This window comes from Glossina fuscipes, unplaced genomic scaffold (assembly GCF_014805625.2).
Source record: "Glossina fuscipes isolate IAEA_lab_2018 unplaced genomic scaffold, Yale_Gfus_2 115, whole genome shotgun sequence".
Lineage (NCBI taxonomy): Eukaryota > Metazoa > Arthropoda > Insecta > Diptera > Glossinidae > Glossina > Glossina fuscipes.
Window position 1 is genome coordinate 595,163 of NW_023998458.1, and position 17,096 is coordinate 612,258.

At 34.0% G+C, this 17,096-nt stretch overlaps 1 protein-coding gene and 1 non-coding gene across 3 annotated transcripts; both read right to left on the reverse strand.

Annotated features, from left to right (window-relative positions):
- Positions 1-11,058: 11,058 nt before the first annotated feature.
- On the reverse strand, positions 11,059-12,143 carry LOC119640151 (low molecular weight phosphotyrosine protein phosphatase 1-like). Of its 2 annotated transcripts, XM_038037998.1 has the most exons (4): positions 12,117-12,143; positions 11,816-11,938; positions 11,380-11,732; positions 11,059-11,323 (listed from the first exon to the last, which is right to left on the reverse strand). In XM_038037998.1, the coding sequence occupies exons 2-4, from the start codon at positions 11,844-11,846 to the stop codon at positions 11,219-11,221; spliced, it is 489 nt and encodes a 162-aa protein (XP_037893926.1). In that variant the 5' UTR covers positions 11,847-11,938; positions 12,117-12,143; the 3' UTR covers positions 11,059-11,218. The 2 variants fall into 2 exon arrangements, with proteins under 2 accessions (XP_037893926.1, XP_037893924.1); XM_038037996.1 differs by lacking the exon at positions 12,117-12,143 and having other exon boundaries at positions 11,816-12,071.
- A 1,444-nt stretch (positions 12,144-13,587) lies between these two features.
- Positions 13,588-13,784, reverse strand: LOC119640185. The gene has a single exon (XR_005247615.1). It is a non-coding gene; the product is annotated as a U2 spliceosomal RNA (small nuclear RNA).
- Positions 13,785-17,096: the final 3,312 nt, after the last annotated feature.

Here is a 17,096-nt window from a genome sequence, read left to right on the forward strand (position 1 = left end):
ATTTATATAATTTATATTTAAATATAAATGAGATAAATAGCTTTATTTATATAATAGCTTCATTATACATTTAAAATACTTTATTAATATATATAAAAATATATATAAAAGATATTGTTATTCTTTTTAATGGTGGCAAAGGAAACAAGGATGGCAGATTTTCGCCTGGACGTATATTATTGCTGAAAATGGAAAACTTTCTTCGTGATGTGCTAGAAAATTACCAACCGTAGGTAGCTATCTTATAAGTTCTGCTGTCCGGGGATTTTTACGTTAAACGGGAAAACAAAGCTTATCTTTTTCGTCATTTTATTTCCAAGCAAAGAAAGAAAAGTTATTATTTGACATAACATATTTTATCTGTTTGGCGTCGTAATCGAAGGGCCAATGGACCAATTTAGATGATATTCTAACAGCGCCAGACAGAACCAAATAAATTAAATTGGAGGCAAAATTTTTCGCTCCGTTTAAGTTGACTCTGGTTATGTAGTCTTAATTAAGGTATTAAGAGAAATTATTTAAGTACACATTCTCATGTTTTTCACATATGGATATGCTTGTACACTTTACTTTGCAGAACACATACTGGCGAAAAACCTTATCAATGTGCTTTATGTCCATGGCAATTTAATCAGTCTTCAGCTTTAAGCAGACATTTAAAGAAGCATACGAAGAGATAAGAAGAACCAACTAGACGTTTAGCAAATCTAAAATCCAAATAATACTTTTAGCAAACCATCTGAATCTTCACAGCGAACTAAAGAAGAAGAAGATGTAAATTATAGGCATTCAACCAATATTTTTATGTACGACTTCTCAAAAGAAACGAATCCGATATCGGATTTGTTAAGGCTTCATGTATTCTTCGTATTTGGTAGCTTGAGAGAGTGACTAAATGAGCGAACTTTGAATTTGGTAACTTGCGACGGTACCTAAACGAGTGACTACTTGTTTGAATGTAAATATTGGAAATATTATTCTCTATTATTCTCTTATCATCTTGCCGGTCATATTTTACAGGTCATCATCTTGCTGATATACTAGCCTAAAATAAACAAATTTTATAGCAAAGAAATGATATCATTTTTCAATAAATTTGATTTCAATAAATTTTGCATTTTCATAAAATTAGACTTTTTATTATCAAATTAAACAACGCCCTCGCTAAATTTGCCGTTGAAAGGCAAAGCACAGAGTCGCTTATAATAAATAAATGGTTAAAAGCCCAACTTAACACCTTAAATGTTAACGCCATTCAGCTATGTTAAATGCCCAACTTAACAGACAAAACAGATTCAATTCTGATAAAATGCAAAGCCGTCGTCAATTCTGTTAAACACAGATTCAATTCTGTTAAAATGCAGGCCACATCATTAAAAAGTAAATGAGCGAACTTCGAATTTTGTTACTCTCCATTTCCTTCGCTAACAACTCCTTAATTGAATGTATTGTAATAAAACTTTTAGAATACGTAATCTATGCTTTTCGTCTTTTTTTGGCAAAAGTACTACGCTTTCATTTTCATTACTAATTGCTTATGTATGAACCGCACTTTTTTAAGAAAAGAAAAATTTTTTACATTCGCATGTACAAACGACAGACGAGAGTATAATTTATATTTCTCTCTCTTGAACGCATTTCTGCGTAAGTGAATTTGTTTTTTGTCGTAGCTTAGTAAACGAGTTCGAATTTGGTCAAATCTGAGAGTAATTGAAAAAACGCGTTCGAATTTGATATTACCCATTAGACACCGTATAAAATATGTAAACTCTTGACAACTGCAAGATTGTATCTCTGTCTAGTTTGTTACTATACCATTCAATATCGCATTAATAAGTTAAATAGATGAAGATAGAGCTGAAACTTTCACAGATGCCTCTGTCTATTGGTCAAATTGTCCGTCTATTGGAGTAACGCTCTCAGCCACTAGAAAGGCAGAAAGATAACGATAGAGATTAAGCTTCACAGATGAGCCGCAAGAGACGCTAAACTATCCTCCATAGTAGGCAAAGCGACATAACGCTTTAAAATTTTAATGACAAAATAGACAAATAAAAACAAAAATACCGTCTACAGCCTGTAGGACATATTGATATTAAAATTTGTAAAAATATTTCTTACGCTCTGCTACATTTACGTCTGAAGGAATATTTTACAGGAGGGAATATTTACAATTGTTGATTTGAGCGTAAGGGTACGAAAGATTCGTTCTTGTACATGTCTACTTCGTTTGCTTTAGTAAAGCGACCTCTGCCAGCCAATATTCAAAACTTATACAAAAGCAATGACCAAGTTTCCCAGCAGATGGCTGAAAATTGCAAGCTTGTATTTGGTAATGATTCACAAAAACAAGAAAACGTAATTATATATAGAAGTTTTGGTCTTTGTAAAGATTATCGTAAGAAAAAGGTTCTGGTATTCGTTAAAGTCGCTTGTAATATTGCCATCTATTACGATTCATGACTACTTACAGTTATGTCGTCGTCATTAATTTCTTATTACGCTGCACAACAGTTGTGACAAAAGCATTAGATATATAAATCTCTATATATATAGAGCATATATATGAGTATCTACACAGGTATATAAATATCCATGTTTAGATATCTATGCATAGATATTTATATATGTGTAGATATATATCTACGCATTGATATTTATACATAGATATTTATACATTTGTATAGATATTTATATATCTAAGTTAATGTTTTTGCAATGTTAGATAGATAGATATGTATATACATAATATTTTGGGTTGTTATTATTGTCTAATTACGGAGTTACTCTTCCAATTCTTTTCTATATCAGAGTTATTTAATATTATGTGTATAAATATGATTAAACACATTAACGAAAGGTTTCAATAATGTTTTCGACTCCTGTCAATTTGTTCCTTACTCTTGATTTGCAGTCTTTGCACAACGGGAGCCATGGGCAACGCTAGTTGCAACCAAGTCCGCACTAGGGAACATCAGCCAGTTTGCGGTACCTTAAAGTCGGGCGATAAACTTATGCATTGCAGTTTTCCAAATAAATGTCTTTTAAACATGAGGACATGCAAACACCACGAACGTAAGCACATTGAAAAGAAAATATTTAAATATTTTTTTTGATAATATTTCTCTCAACTAAAGATTGATCTATGAAACCGGGAGTTGAGTTTAGGGTAACCAAAAACTGTCGTACTACATTGACACACTAACGTAATCAGAACGGCCGAGAGTAGCGATAACGATTTTTAAATTACTTTCTTCATTTTTTTTCTATGCAAAAAAAATTTAAAGCAAAATATGTAAATAAATTTTAAAGCAAAATTTCACTTTTATACATATTTCACTGAAGGACTAAATCGTTCAAGGCATATTTTCCCTCTAATTTATTTAAAACAAAAAGAAAAGAAGAAAGACGTATACTGTTGTTTGGCGCGGATTGTTGTGGTCCAGTATACTCGACGGCATGAACCACCGGGGAAACAGTCGGATTTTGGTGACAAGGAGTTGGTGGTGCTGGCATGAGAGGAAGTTGGACGAAGTGATGAACACAGAAATTTTTTGTGAACACTCGGATGATGCTTTGCGAGGGCGTTTGTAGTGTAATCAGTCTTCGGCCAGACAGCGTTTTAGTTTCAGTTCTATTCGTGACGCTCTCCAAACCAATCGCGTTACCCGTATGCTTACCTTACCGTCGACATTCATATTTTCGCACACTTCCCAGTATAGCTTACACGAGTTCTTTTTGCTAAGTGCGTCCCTCATTAGTTTTCTTCTTCTAATATCTACTCATTTGAAAAACATATCACAGAGGGATCGAAGGATAAAGGATAAGTTTCGGCCATGGCTTTTCAACTATTCTTCAATGCACTATAGGGTTGACAACGCTACTATGTAATTTCCGATCCGAATTCTTGTGTAATACGTTCGCGTTGATCGGTACGAAGGCAATCATGAATTATCGAAAGCTTGTGGATAATTTCCGAATTCGATCAGAGTTTCGCATGGATTTCTTAATGCAGTTGTGTGTGTTACAATCTCAACATAGTCGAATGAAAGCAGAGCTACTTTGCCTTCCCGGCAAGTGTAAATGCGGTAGTGTAAAAACGGATTGAAACCATTTTCTTACTCCTGGATATTGTAGACGCAAGCGTACGTAAGTTATACCGCTGAAGTGTGCAAAACAGCGTTTTTACGAGTTTTGAATAAAGCGACTATTGTGCCGAAGAAAGGTCAACATAGAAGCTTTAGTGTTAGTGCTTGAAATGACGAAAAGCGAACGCAATACACCAAAGGCGTATGATATCGCATGGTTTCTAGCACAAAGAAATTGGGCCCTCCAAAAAAAACCATTAGTTTTATATGTAGCTCCAACGATGCGCGGCTTTGCGATTATAGATCTGGAGGTAAAAAATAATGAGTTCCCCGTCTTATAAAATTGAGAATTTACGCAAAACAAACTACAAATCATGAAGTATTCAAATGGAAACGAATATTGATTCGTTCAGAACGTCGACAGCTGTTTTATGATGAAATTCAAGAAAACCGAAGGCGGTGAAGATGCCATAAAATGATTAAACAAATTTGAGTCCTTAAGAACTTATATCAGTTACTCTTCTCGCTGCCTTCACCAGGCATTACTCTTACTTTGATTGTCACTGATTTCGGTCAATGACCGTCAAGACAAATCCTGTAATATTGTCAATTTGTTGCTCGGGTTATAATTAACAAAAACGACACTTTTTGCCCGCGTTTCGCACAAAATCTTTACAACGTATTAGAAGAAGTTGTCTCCAACAATATTCTATCATAAAAAGCAATTTTTTTTTTCTTTTTAAATAAATCGACAAAATAGTGGATAAAAAAAAAGAATTCATATTTTACAAAAGTAACCAAGCACGTTATATATTTCTGGCCTTAAGCTCATCAGTAAAAAAAAAAACATTTCGAAACGATAGAGAAATGGATGGAGCGGCATTCGGACATTGCCAGAGATAAAGGGCACTCTGGCATTATGGTTCATCTCCGCAATGCTATTTTAATAATATCCGCTTTTATATCTATTTTTTTGATTTTTATTGTGTACAAGAAATTTTTGTTAATCTCAATATTTATAATGGGATTTTAATTAATCCCCAGTCGCATAATGCCTTTTTTATTTTATGATATCAACAAGAAAAGCTTTGGAAATCATTCTGTATTGTTTTATTTTTTCCTTTGAAATTCTTTCTTCAAAAGTTTTTCATTCGATTCGTTTTATCCAATTTTGGTTTGGAGGAAAAAATATTGAAAGCGAAGACTTATATGCTGCCTCGGTTTTATCTGATCCTCCAGGCTAGTAAATTTTCTTCCTATTTCACATTTTTAATGCCTTGACAATTTTGGAAGTAACACTTGCCTGTAATTGCAACTACGCTATGATCTGCGAAAAAGTGAAATTATATCCACGGTAGACCTGCAATGGAAAGGTGTTCGTAATTACTTATGTTCGTAGACAGATTCGGAGCGTAATAATTTTATTACGTCTGCACATACGGACAGACGGACGCGGTTAGATTGATTCAGAGTTCGATACCGATTAAAGAATGTATGTTCTATGCGGTCTTTGAAGCTTTATCTGGAATGCTGCAACTACTTTGCTAAAATGCTTTAGTAATTGATATAAAAGTCCACAAGTTCCATACGATATTATAGATATTCGCAAGATTTTGGATCAAGGTAGCAGTGTCAAAATTCAGAAAAGTAGGATGGAAAGTTAAAATTTTGCATAAATATTACAATCATTAAATATCCTACATCATCCTACAATTATTTACACAAGGAATTTCTAATTGTTTTAATTGTTATAGGGGAAGTGGTTCAAAAAGTCGTTTGATCCGAACTGTTTCCAATAGCGTTGGCGTCTTTATGCCAAAACGCGTAACACAATATCTCGAAAATTATGAACCTATGTTCGACATACGTAAACAAGGCGTACGGACGGACGGAAAGACAAACTTAAATTGACTCAGAAATTGATTCTAAATCGATGGGCATAGTAAAAGGTTGGTTTATCGCAAATCCTTCCGGGTGTCGCAAATAGCTAACATACCCTTATACTATAAGTGTTGTAGGGCACAAAGCTTCTAAATGTTTTATTTCAATTTTTTATCAATATTTTGAGATCTTTCTGAATAGTGATATGAAATTTCGCCGGAAAATTATTCTTTCGTCTAATGACTCGACTAGAAGGACTAGATATAAAAGAATTCGCTTTCAATTACAGTTATTCATTATTCAGAATTTGTTTTCTTTTTTTAGAAAGAAAACATCGCGCTATTGACTTGGAAACTACAGCAAATACGTTCCAGTAGTTCTTTATGATTATAGGTGCCCTACTCCTAAATATTTGCAGATTTTATTTTAGCTTTACCTCCCTCTTTATAACATTTTCAGTTTTAGTATATCTAGTTGAGTACTCTTAACACATATATGCATTCTGTGGCCAAATTTATTCCACTTTTCATAATATCGTCAAAGGCTTCTTTAAAGACTCTCTCTATTCTTGTAAGAGCTGCTTAATGTAGAGTAAGTCTAGTTTTATGCCGCAAACGAAATTTCATCGATGGATGTTTGTACACTTTCATTTCATTCGTTTGATGAAAAAAAAGAAGAAAATTGATTTTTATCTGTGCAGCTACAGATGCTCTCCGAGTTCTACCTAAATGTTATAAACACTTAACCCCATGAGCTGCGGACGTTTTTGAGCACTTAAACCCTTTTCCATTTCACTCTGTTTTCATCAACAACTGCTTTGCTCAAAGGATGTATTCTTTTTCATTAATTCTCTTTTGAAATCATTGAAATCTAATTAAAACGAAATTTGACAAAAAATTAACCAATCAACACTTGGAGTATTATTTCGGGTTAAATATTCCAGTACAGATTTTCTTTCAACATACACACGCACATACCAAGCAACAAGTTTGTACACATGGTCATAAAAAGGGAAAAAAGAAAAGCGAAGAAAGAAGAGGGAAATAATCTTAAGTACACACGCACACACAAGAATATATATCACCACTAAAATTGACAAATAATCTAATTAGCTGGCAGTGATGAGTGCAAAGCGACACAACAAGACGGGATACCGCTGCAGAGAACATAATTTTTTAGTTATATATATGTATACATACGTATATAATACAATAACAAGCAATCTACACAACATTATGTCAAAATGTCAACTAGAAAAAAAAAGAAAGAAGAAAAAAACGATAATAAATTGTTTTAATTCAAGTGATTTCACTATCTGTCAGGCTATCGGAAAACACGTGGGGGAAATGCTTTAAATAAGCAACTAGTGGAACGACGAAAATATACAGTTATTTATAGTTTCTCTTTTATGGCATTGGATGATTATTCACTAAAGAAATTCCTTAGAGATATCCTGTTGACACAGCTATGCGCTCCCCGCCCGACCTCCACCTCTTACCGCAGATCCATCACAATAACGACAAACTAAAAATGCAATTAGTTGTCTACTTAATTAATAGCGACCGACATCAATACAAATGAGTAATTAATTTTGGTTCTTTTCTTTTTTTTTTTTCTTCTTCTTCTTCTTCTTTTTTGTCTTTTAACTGGCAAAAGAAGGCATTAAGATGGCGGTTGCGTGCCTGTGTAATATGTTACATCGTTCCGATTACGCTCCAAGCATTATTAGCATTTTGGAAGTGAACGCAACCAGTTAATAATTCATAATTGAGCAATTTATTTTCGCCTCTTTGACAAGATCAAAGTCTATCACGCCGCCGACTTGATCTGAACAAAGTATGCATGAGCATGGATTGCGTAAATAAATGTAAATGTACGCAGATGCAAGTAATTTATGTAAAGTAATTACCGATCTGCCATATATAACGTCGTTCTGCTACTTTAGAAGACCTTTTCGCTATGAGAAATCACTCCGTTTGGTCAATAATTAAAAAATGAATTACGTTAACAAATAATTTCGAATTATTTGATAATCTAAGTTTGCTCGTCGTTAAGCACTGTATACTTATCTTGTTATAAGATGAAAATGAAGGATAGAAAGTTACGATATTTTAATTGATCAAAAATGTAAATGTAAACGCAAGAACAAAAATTGTCATTAAAATAATTGGTTAAATAAATATTTTTTGTCTTTTGCAATAAGCTCTTGGCAAACGCTATACACAACACGTAATCATTACAAATCAACACTTAGGATCTCATTAATATCTTTATCGTTGTTGCGCTCATTTCTCTAGCGGGCACATCACTTCCGTTGTCTCTACAAAATCATAAACAAACTAACAGCAAGCAATAAAAAGAACAACGATAACAACAGGTATCGTCTTATTTTCTTGTACGGCAAGCTCTTGATGTAATTTGGGGGAGAAAATGTGAATGAAAAAAAAAAATAAAAAAGGAAGAGGAAAAAAAGAGAAAAAGAAAGTATAAATATACTGTACAGTAGCTTTCGCTTAGATGCTTTTCACTTTATAGCAACGAAGATGATGGCTTTATGTGTTCCGATTTTATGTTGTAAGCAACCATGCAGGCAGAGAGCTATGAATGTCAGCTAATTTCAGATACGAACAAAAGGGTTTTCTCGATTGAGTCGTCAAAACTTGAGAACGCCGCCACACTTCTCCCATCAGGTGACTATATTGAAAAACTCAGATATTGATTTATAGGAGACCTAAAGTAGAAGAGATAGCGTACAGTTGCTTGACGGAGAAAGATTAGAAAGTTAGAATAAACCTACCAAGCAGAAAAACTCTCCAGAGTAACCAGAGTAGCGTACAGTTGCTTGACGGAGAAAGATTAAAAAGTTAGGATAAACCTACCAAGCAGGAAAACTCTCCTAACCAGTTATTTAATAATAACGGGCAACATTACCATCAATAAAATATTCGTTTGGCACTTTCTCGAAATAAACGTTAATAAGGATTTACCTTAACTACTACGGCCAGAATCAATGGCAGAAAGGGATTACAAGCTGAAATTTTGATCAATCCATTTCAGTCCACGTTCTACTGTTTATTTCTTCTAGTGATGGCGGCAAGCTACGTACAGAAGAGAGTAAAAAACATGAAAAGGAAAGCAAGAACCTTAAAAAAAGACGAAGAGTCAGAAAATATGAATACACATCGTGTCACATGTCGGATTTTGGGCAGAAGATATATAAAAAGCCTAAGCATGTTTTAAATTGTATGGGCTCGTAAATTTTTAGTGCAGGTTTCTGAAAATTTTCTACTCAAATATTATAAGTCTGCCTTATCAAATATTATAAGTCTGGAGATCATGATAAGGTTTTTTTGTGGCTTTGTTTTTTTTGTTTTAAGAGACGCTGTCGCGGCTACTTTAAAGCGTAGCTTTATAAATGAAAAGACGGGGAAGACTGCTTGTAATAAATGAAAGGCAGAGGAGAGACAGGAGTTGAGAAAAGACGAGATATATAAATCTGCACTTGTGATCTGGACCATTTGCTAATATCTAGAATTTCTTGTTAAATTCAGTTTAAAAAAATTTCCTTTATTTTACGTCAGCCACATTTCCAATTGCTGTTGTTCTTACCCTAACCCATGTTTACATATTTAACTATATATACAATTCCCAACTTGAGTATCTTTCGCACGATTATTCAAAATATCAATATTCCTGACACTGTGCTAGTGTCACTTTGCAGCAGGAGCTGTTTTACAATTCACGGGAGAATTCATGGATTGTCACGTAATTAAATGGAAAGTACTGTTATATTAACTATTAATAACTTACTTTGTTAATTTTCTTTATTTTATGGTGTCATTTTATGAGAGTTGTTCTTATATTGTCAAAATATTATTAACAATGTGACATTGATTACAAGAACAACATTACAACAAAATACTCATAGAATAATAACTCTAATAAAAAATCATATGGAATATGGAAAAATTATTTATAACATATAAGAGGACGGAAATTTATGGAGTATTTATGAAGAAAAAGAAAATTTTTCATTTGTGTCTTAAGAAGAATCTAGTGTAGCAACCATCCTAACCTAAAGTAAGTAAATAAAAATCGCCCAAATGTTTCGTAGTTACAGATATCTATGTGAATACGTCGCGATCACAGTTTCCTTTATGTGCTCGCAAAGGAATTTATAATCAATGTAAGAGAAATGCCTTCAAAGTCTGAGTACAACCAATATTGCTTTCGCTTCTTATAATTAGCGATCTCAGAATTATAAAATAGTTTTGGGCTTTAAGATAAGAGAAAGAAAGATGTCGCGCAACTTGAAGATTATAAAAATAAATTATTTTAAACGTTACTTCAAAATTCAAGCCATGAGTATTCAAGGGGTACGCTAATATGAATTTGAGTCTTTGTCAGCAGGTACGAAGTGCTGCCAATTCATTTAAAGTTATGATATGAAATATTTACGATATGTGCAACGTGAATCATTTGTTGTTAATTTGCGGAATTCTAGAAAAAGAAGCAGAATCTTCACTTTACCTTATATTAAAGTATTCTTCAAAAGTCGAATATTATCGAAAACTAGAGGTAGGAAAAAATGGGGGAATAAAATAAAAAATGAAAAAAATAATTTTCAGATTATATTATTATGTTTACAGTTTATTTTAAGCAAATTTTCCTCTCCACCCTTATTCCTTTAACGTAGATGACGTCCAACTAGTCTCGCCTTTTAATTTGGGCCTTCCGTCAAATCCCGTCCAAGCTATGTCAGTACTAAGCTTTGCTAAGCGCTGATCGGGTGGATTCGACGGCCCACATGTAATTTAATTACGGGATCAGAAAAACTAATCATCTTTTACAAAGTTTCCCTAGAAGCAGTAACAAGTCGTATTTATGACTTTTTTTCCCCCGGTTGGTTGCTCAAATTCCAATTTTGGATAAAAAAAGATTGGAACATATGTTTATCGCGAATTGTAAACACGCCAAATGTCTCCACAAGCTTTGCGCATATTTAAGGAGAAGGAAGTACACGTAGCGTTCCCATTGGAAAGTTTTTTTATTATTTTTCGATTGTCATTTGTTTTGAAAAGAACTCAACATTGTTTTCTTTTAAATATTTACATGATATTAATTAGCATAGAGAACTTTGGCACTGTTTTCCTCTAATGGTCCGATTGTGTTTACGTAATTTTTTTGGATGATTTTAAAGACGAGAATGAGATACTTATGTGACGTAGAAGCAATTACTAAGAAAACTTCTAATCGCGTATCTCTTGTACTAACTCGGCATATTCTCCAAGAAAGGCATTACACGCTATTGTGCACTTCTGATAAACCTTTTTCAAGTCCTCATTACCGTTTTCCTAAATACAAGAATTGTAAAAGTGAAACTATTAACTGTATCCGTCATTTGACATACGTAATGAGAATCATCAATAATGCTTTCATTTTTCGCCAAACCATAATCACCAAGTAGTTGAATTCGGTCTTTGCATTTTATCGGAGCCACGCGTTTCAAATCTTTTACAATTTCCTTATTCATGCCGAATATATAATCGAATCGCTCGAAGTCCTCCCATATCATTTGCCTGGGTCGATTTAAAAAAAGCATACCATCATCCGTGCAAACACATAAAGGCTCCTCATCGCAGCGATAATTAGAATGCCAACCGACCAGGGCAGCGCTGCGTACCTGCCAGCAATAGCTCATGCCAGCCTCTTCGATAATGTCGGCCATAACCGCTTCAGCAATTGGTGAACAGACACTATTACCTTTGGATATGCGAATAAACAGGCAGACAGTCAGTCAAGCAGAAATAATTTGCGAAATAATTTATTCTTTTATCATTATTTACCCGAACAAACCATTAGAATCTTGTTAGCCATATTTTCATTAACGAAATTTCTCAATAAATTTACAAATTTTATATCAACGACGAATGATGATTAAATGAATTAGTTGAGTTGACAGTTGGCATCTAAAATGACAATAAAATCAAAAGTCAACTGCGATAAGTACACTTTAAGTCCACTGAGATTTGTCAAAGCATTTGGGCGATCAAAGAGCTTAGAATTTTTAAGTTCTTCAAAATATACGATATAAAGAAACAAATATATTTGATGTGAAGAAACAAATTATTTTTGCTACAAGCTTACACCATGTCTAGTCGTTTTTCGTCAATACATAGTTATATGCGAATACCGTAGCCCATATTCACTTACAAATACCAAACTGTGTATGTGTATGTTTCTCCTTTGCAAACGTTTGAGGGAATGCGATGTCACATCAAGAAAGTTTTGACAGCGTCTTTGCTCGTACAAACAATGAGAAAGAAAGAGAGAACGTACGAACGGTTAATTAACAGCGTGATAACGATACACAAAAATTTCCTAACCTTAATTGTGAACAAAACGTTGGAACATCTACACATATATTAGATGGTTGGCGACTACTACATGTTGAAACGTTGTAAAGAAATGAAAACTATCAGTGTACATAACGATTAAATTCAATGATTTTGATTCTTCTCTACCTAAAATAACATTTTTCGATTTAGTTATTCAGCTTACAAAGTATGGTAAATCATGAAGCACTCCAAATTGCATTTCCGACTTTTACTGCTTTTATCGCCTGATTTGAAGAAATCTGCTGCCGAAACCCGCCAAACACGTTCAGAGGCTTAATGTTTCAACGTTTGAAAAGCGTTGATTGTGATATTAATGAAAAAAAAAACGACCTGGAGGAACAAAAAAAAGGTCACGGACCATGAATTGCAACCTCCCGGAGAATTTTCGAATTGCTTAGCAGTTGATAACGCTTAGTTCACTGAGTCAGGTCCTTATAAATATGATTAAACTATTCATTTGTATCCTTTCCACAGGCTCGCTTTTACCTGGACACTACATTAATTCTTCAATAAAATTTGATTTTCTCGTACATACGTGTTTGATATTAAAAATGCCTTCTCGTGACCTTAGGGGTTAAACGAATGTCAAAATTTGCTTTGCTTCTTTGAGATTTCGCACAGTAACACCGCCAATAAATCGTCGGTTGAAGCAGATAATGTGGGAAATGGAAGGATGGTGCCAGCATATCCCACTTAAATGCAGTTAATATTCCTTGGGCAAGTTTCGCAATATAAGCCAAGCATCGGTCATCCCGAAATGTCATTTCGCATATTTATCAGTCGTGAGTGGCCTTTCTTCAGTGGTTAGCACAAACTACACCAGTTTTTCTGAGTAGACAGACAGACCTATTCAGCCGTAAATAAAACTAATCTTTCCATAACATCTGCATCCATTTCTTAACAGTTCACAAAATAACATTTTCTTCCAAATTTTCTTTTAGAAGGAAAAATAACTTTTCAACAACTTTCGGGATAGTATAGATAGATTAAAAAACATAGCCTTTGGAACATGAAGAAAATGATACATAATTCTTGCACACATCTCTTTCAACCATAAATGCTGCGCGCACAGCAAACAGAAGCCGGCAAAAAAACATGTCTCTCACAGCAAAACAACAAATGCCATGCACGAAAAAATCATTTAAGCCCGATTTTGTCTACTTACTCCTATCTGCCAATCGACCCAACAACGTTCTCCCTAATCCACTTTCATATTTATTAATAATTGGGCCGGAACTCCGGCGGCACTGCAATGCCGGGCCAACCCGCGACAGAAGTGGAGCAAGCCCCTAACATTCCGTCTATAGACAAAAATAAGTTTAACATTTGTTTGTCCTCCGATGGAGGAGCTATCAGATGTTAAGCTGATAAGAACAGATACTACACTTTGATCTTAGCCATAAGGCCGAGAAGCGATAAATTTCAAACTCTCTCAATGTCTACTTATGTTCGTAAAATTATAATTCATTTGAGAATTATAGGCATGTTTAATACAACAGCTTTATCAACTGTATAAAGTAATGTTCAAACAAGTCATACCAGTCTCCTCTGTTCATTCGAACGCAAATCAAATGTGTTTGTTTGAATGAATGCCAGCTACATATGCATGCCTTAACAAAAAGTATTATTATTATTAATATATATATATATATATATATATATAATTAATTGAAATAATTGTTGTAATTTACGGGGCAATGAAAGCGAATCGGTTTAGAAAACACTGAGGTGGAAGGTTTCGATTTTTAAATGACTTACAACTTACACATGAACTAATATTACCGTAGTTTTCGGACTATAAGATGCACTTCAAATTTATAAGATGATAATATTTTAGAAAAATATATGTTTAATGTCGTAGTAGCAATATTTAGCTCATCTTCACCCTCGGTACTATCACTCGTGTGATGCGTTTACGTCACCTTTCGTATCGCTTTCATCTGAACATATATATAAGACACATCTTAAAGTTAGAGACGATTTATTGAAAAAATATTCGGACCTTCGGACTATAAGATGCATCCAAAAATTGAGCTCTTTTGTCTATGCAAGGAGGTGCGTTTTGTAGTCCGGAAAATACAGTAACATATATTCGAATCAAACGGAGATATCTTTGGATGACATACTAATGGCTTTTGGAAGAAATATGTTCACTATCGATTTTTGTTCTAAATTTTTGAGGCTACGGGATGAAGGACAAATTGGTAAATCATTCCATAATCTTGCGATGATTTTTAGTATACTTACTTTGTACGCTCTTCCGTGCTCATTGGAGATATTTAGAAATGCAAAAATACGACTTGGAACTTGGACTAGGATGCGAAGGGAATGCCAATTGAATACTTTCCGAAAGATAGAAACGGTACAACACGGTGAACACTGCGAATGTTAGACGGATGTGATATTGAAGATGATTAAGTAGTAGTAAGTCATAATTTTATCTTGACACATCTGCTCCTTTTCGCAGAGAAGTGCTTATTCACTCATTTTAAGAGACTGACATTGTTCTGTTCTACCACCAAAGGCCAAATAGTGCGAATTGATTCTACTAAGGAGGAAAAACTTTGCCACACTTCATGTCATTCATTTTTTTGGTACAGTCCAAAACATCGTAGTATTGTGTATTATATGTGCTTAAAATACTCTGTGGAATGAAAAGCTTTTTTCTTGTATGTTGATACGACTTGAGTTAACACCTGACAGAAGTTACATATCATTAGTTAGGGGCCTCTGTAATTACCTTAAAAATTTTGTATGGTTTCGTTTTTGTGGTTGAAGTTTATTTTAAGCCAAGTTTTCGCTAAATTGTTAAGCTTCTTCCGGATCGTTAACAAAAAACCATTATACAGACCATTGAAGACTTCATACGCTAGGTCGAATGCTACGTTCACCTCCACTTTCGGGTACACTGGATTAATATGTTCGATTGTTATGCTAATGTTATTTATGGGGTCTTTTGCTGTGTTTTGAGCCATCACCTCCTCGTAAAAGTTGTCGCTCTCTTCCGTCATGTCTCGAAGGCAGTGACGGCAATTCAACTGTTCACGAATGTAGCGTGTTATTCCGTAAGCCGTGAACAGTCGCAGGTATCTAACTTCATGATACCTTAGTTGCAGTTTGCGGAAGTCTGCAAACACCTCTTCACCAGGCCCGAATGGTGTGCACTCTTCTTCAGACTCTTCCTCAATTTCCTAATTCATATCATTTATTAGTCGGAAATCATCCACTTTTTTGAATCCTTTTTTATGTTTAAAAACCTGCAAGTTCTTTAGGCGGTTGCACATTTGTAAGATTTCGGTAGCCGGTCTGGTCCTCTTGCTTTTTGACGGGTAAGCCGTGCCACCACGGCAACCCCATTATTAACACTAAACTTCCCTTCAGCCAATTGGATATGGAGTCGTTCTTTGTTCCAGGACGCCATAGGAGAACCAAGCCCAATCAAACATTTACGAATGATTCCTTAAAACTGGTATATTCATAGCAATTACATTTTCGATATCTTGTTATTGACGTTGAGATGAACATTCTACCTAGTACTTGTAAATCTTCGATTGTAGCTTTGAATGCTTATCACCATTGGATCTTTTTGAAATTTTCAAGCTACGTTTAACATAAATTTCTTGTCCAAAATATTTATCAATCTTGAAAATCGGGCGAAAAAAATTCGAAAAATTTAAAAAGGTATTCTAATTTATAACCTAGCGAACCTAGCGAATGACAAGGAACTTGTGCCAAAGGCTTATAATAGCTAACATGAAGAATAAGAATTTCATTAACATGAAAAAGTTTTATCACACATATATTCCGGACAAGACCATTTACACAACTAAGAAACTTATTCAAGAAGCCATTGAAATTTTGTCGTTTTTTAAGAGAAGCACTTTGTTTAACGTATTAAATCATATTAACTTCATACCTCTTTCCCACACCTACTTAAATCTCTTTATTCATCTTTTCAATAATAGATTAGTTAAGGCGTTTCAGCCTTTCTTAACGCTCTCTAATTAAATAAAAAGAATAAGTTTTTTTTTTTGAAAAGTAATTTGAAGCAATAGTAGGAGGGTAATACTGGTTGCACTACTTATGAAACGAATACGTTAGCGATCTTCCACAAAGTAACATCTGTGATCTGAATGAATCCACATATACATATATATATATATATATATATATGTATATATATATATCGTCGATATATTTATGAATATGAAATATGATACAATGAAGAAGATCCTATACAGACAAGCACACACAAGCATATACACACTTGAAATATATATCGAAGAAAAGAGACAATTAAATGCGGTTTGTTTTTGTGATGATTTACGGCAACGCGTAACGGTTTCATACACATAGCGTTGTTAACTGAAACAATGCATATATCATTAGCCATATAAATAAATGACAAGCATACAAATTGCTTTTAAAAGGTGTAGATGACAATATTATATATTTAAATTTTTACACCCACCACAGCGAAAGAATTGTAATAAACTAATTTTGTCATATATTCCTGATTCTTGCATCTGAGAGTGGAGTAAATATTTGTCGGTGCATCCGTCTTGTCAATTTAGTACAGGCTGACTGACTTATATGGGGGCGTGTGACAATTTTACTTTTTGTCTTATGCCACTGAAATACCACAACGATCAGATTTTAGATTCATTTTGCGTTCTGTTCCACCCGAGACTACTATTTTTCTCTTCTTCTTTCATACAAACGTTCATCC

Coding starts and splice junctions, on each gene's coding strand:
- LOC119640151 (XM_038037998.1), bottom strand. CDS start 11,846: ATGGCTAACAAGATTCTAATGGTTTGTTCGG. Junction 11,733..11,815: donor GATTCTAATGGTTTGTTCGG/GTAAATAATGAT, acceptor GCATATCCAAAG/GTAATAGTGTCTGTTCACCA. Junction 11,324..11,379: donor TTATTGATGATTCTCATTAC/GTATGTCAAATG, acceptor TCTTGTATTTAG/GAAAACGGTAATGAGGACTT.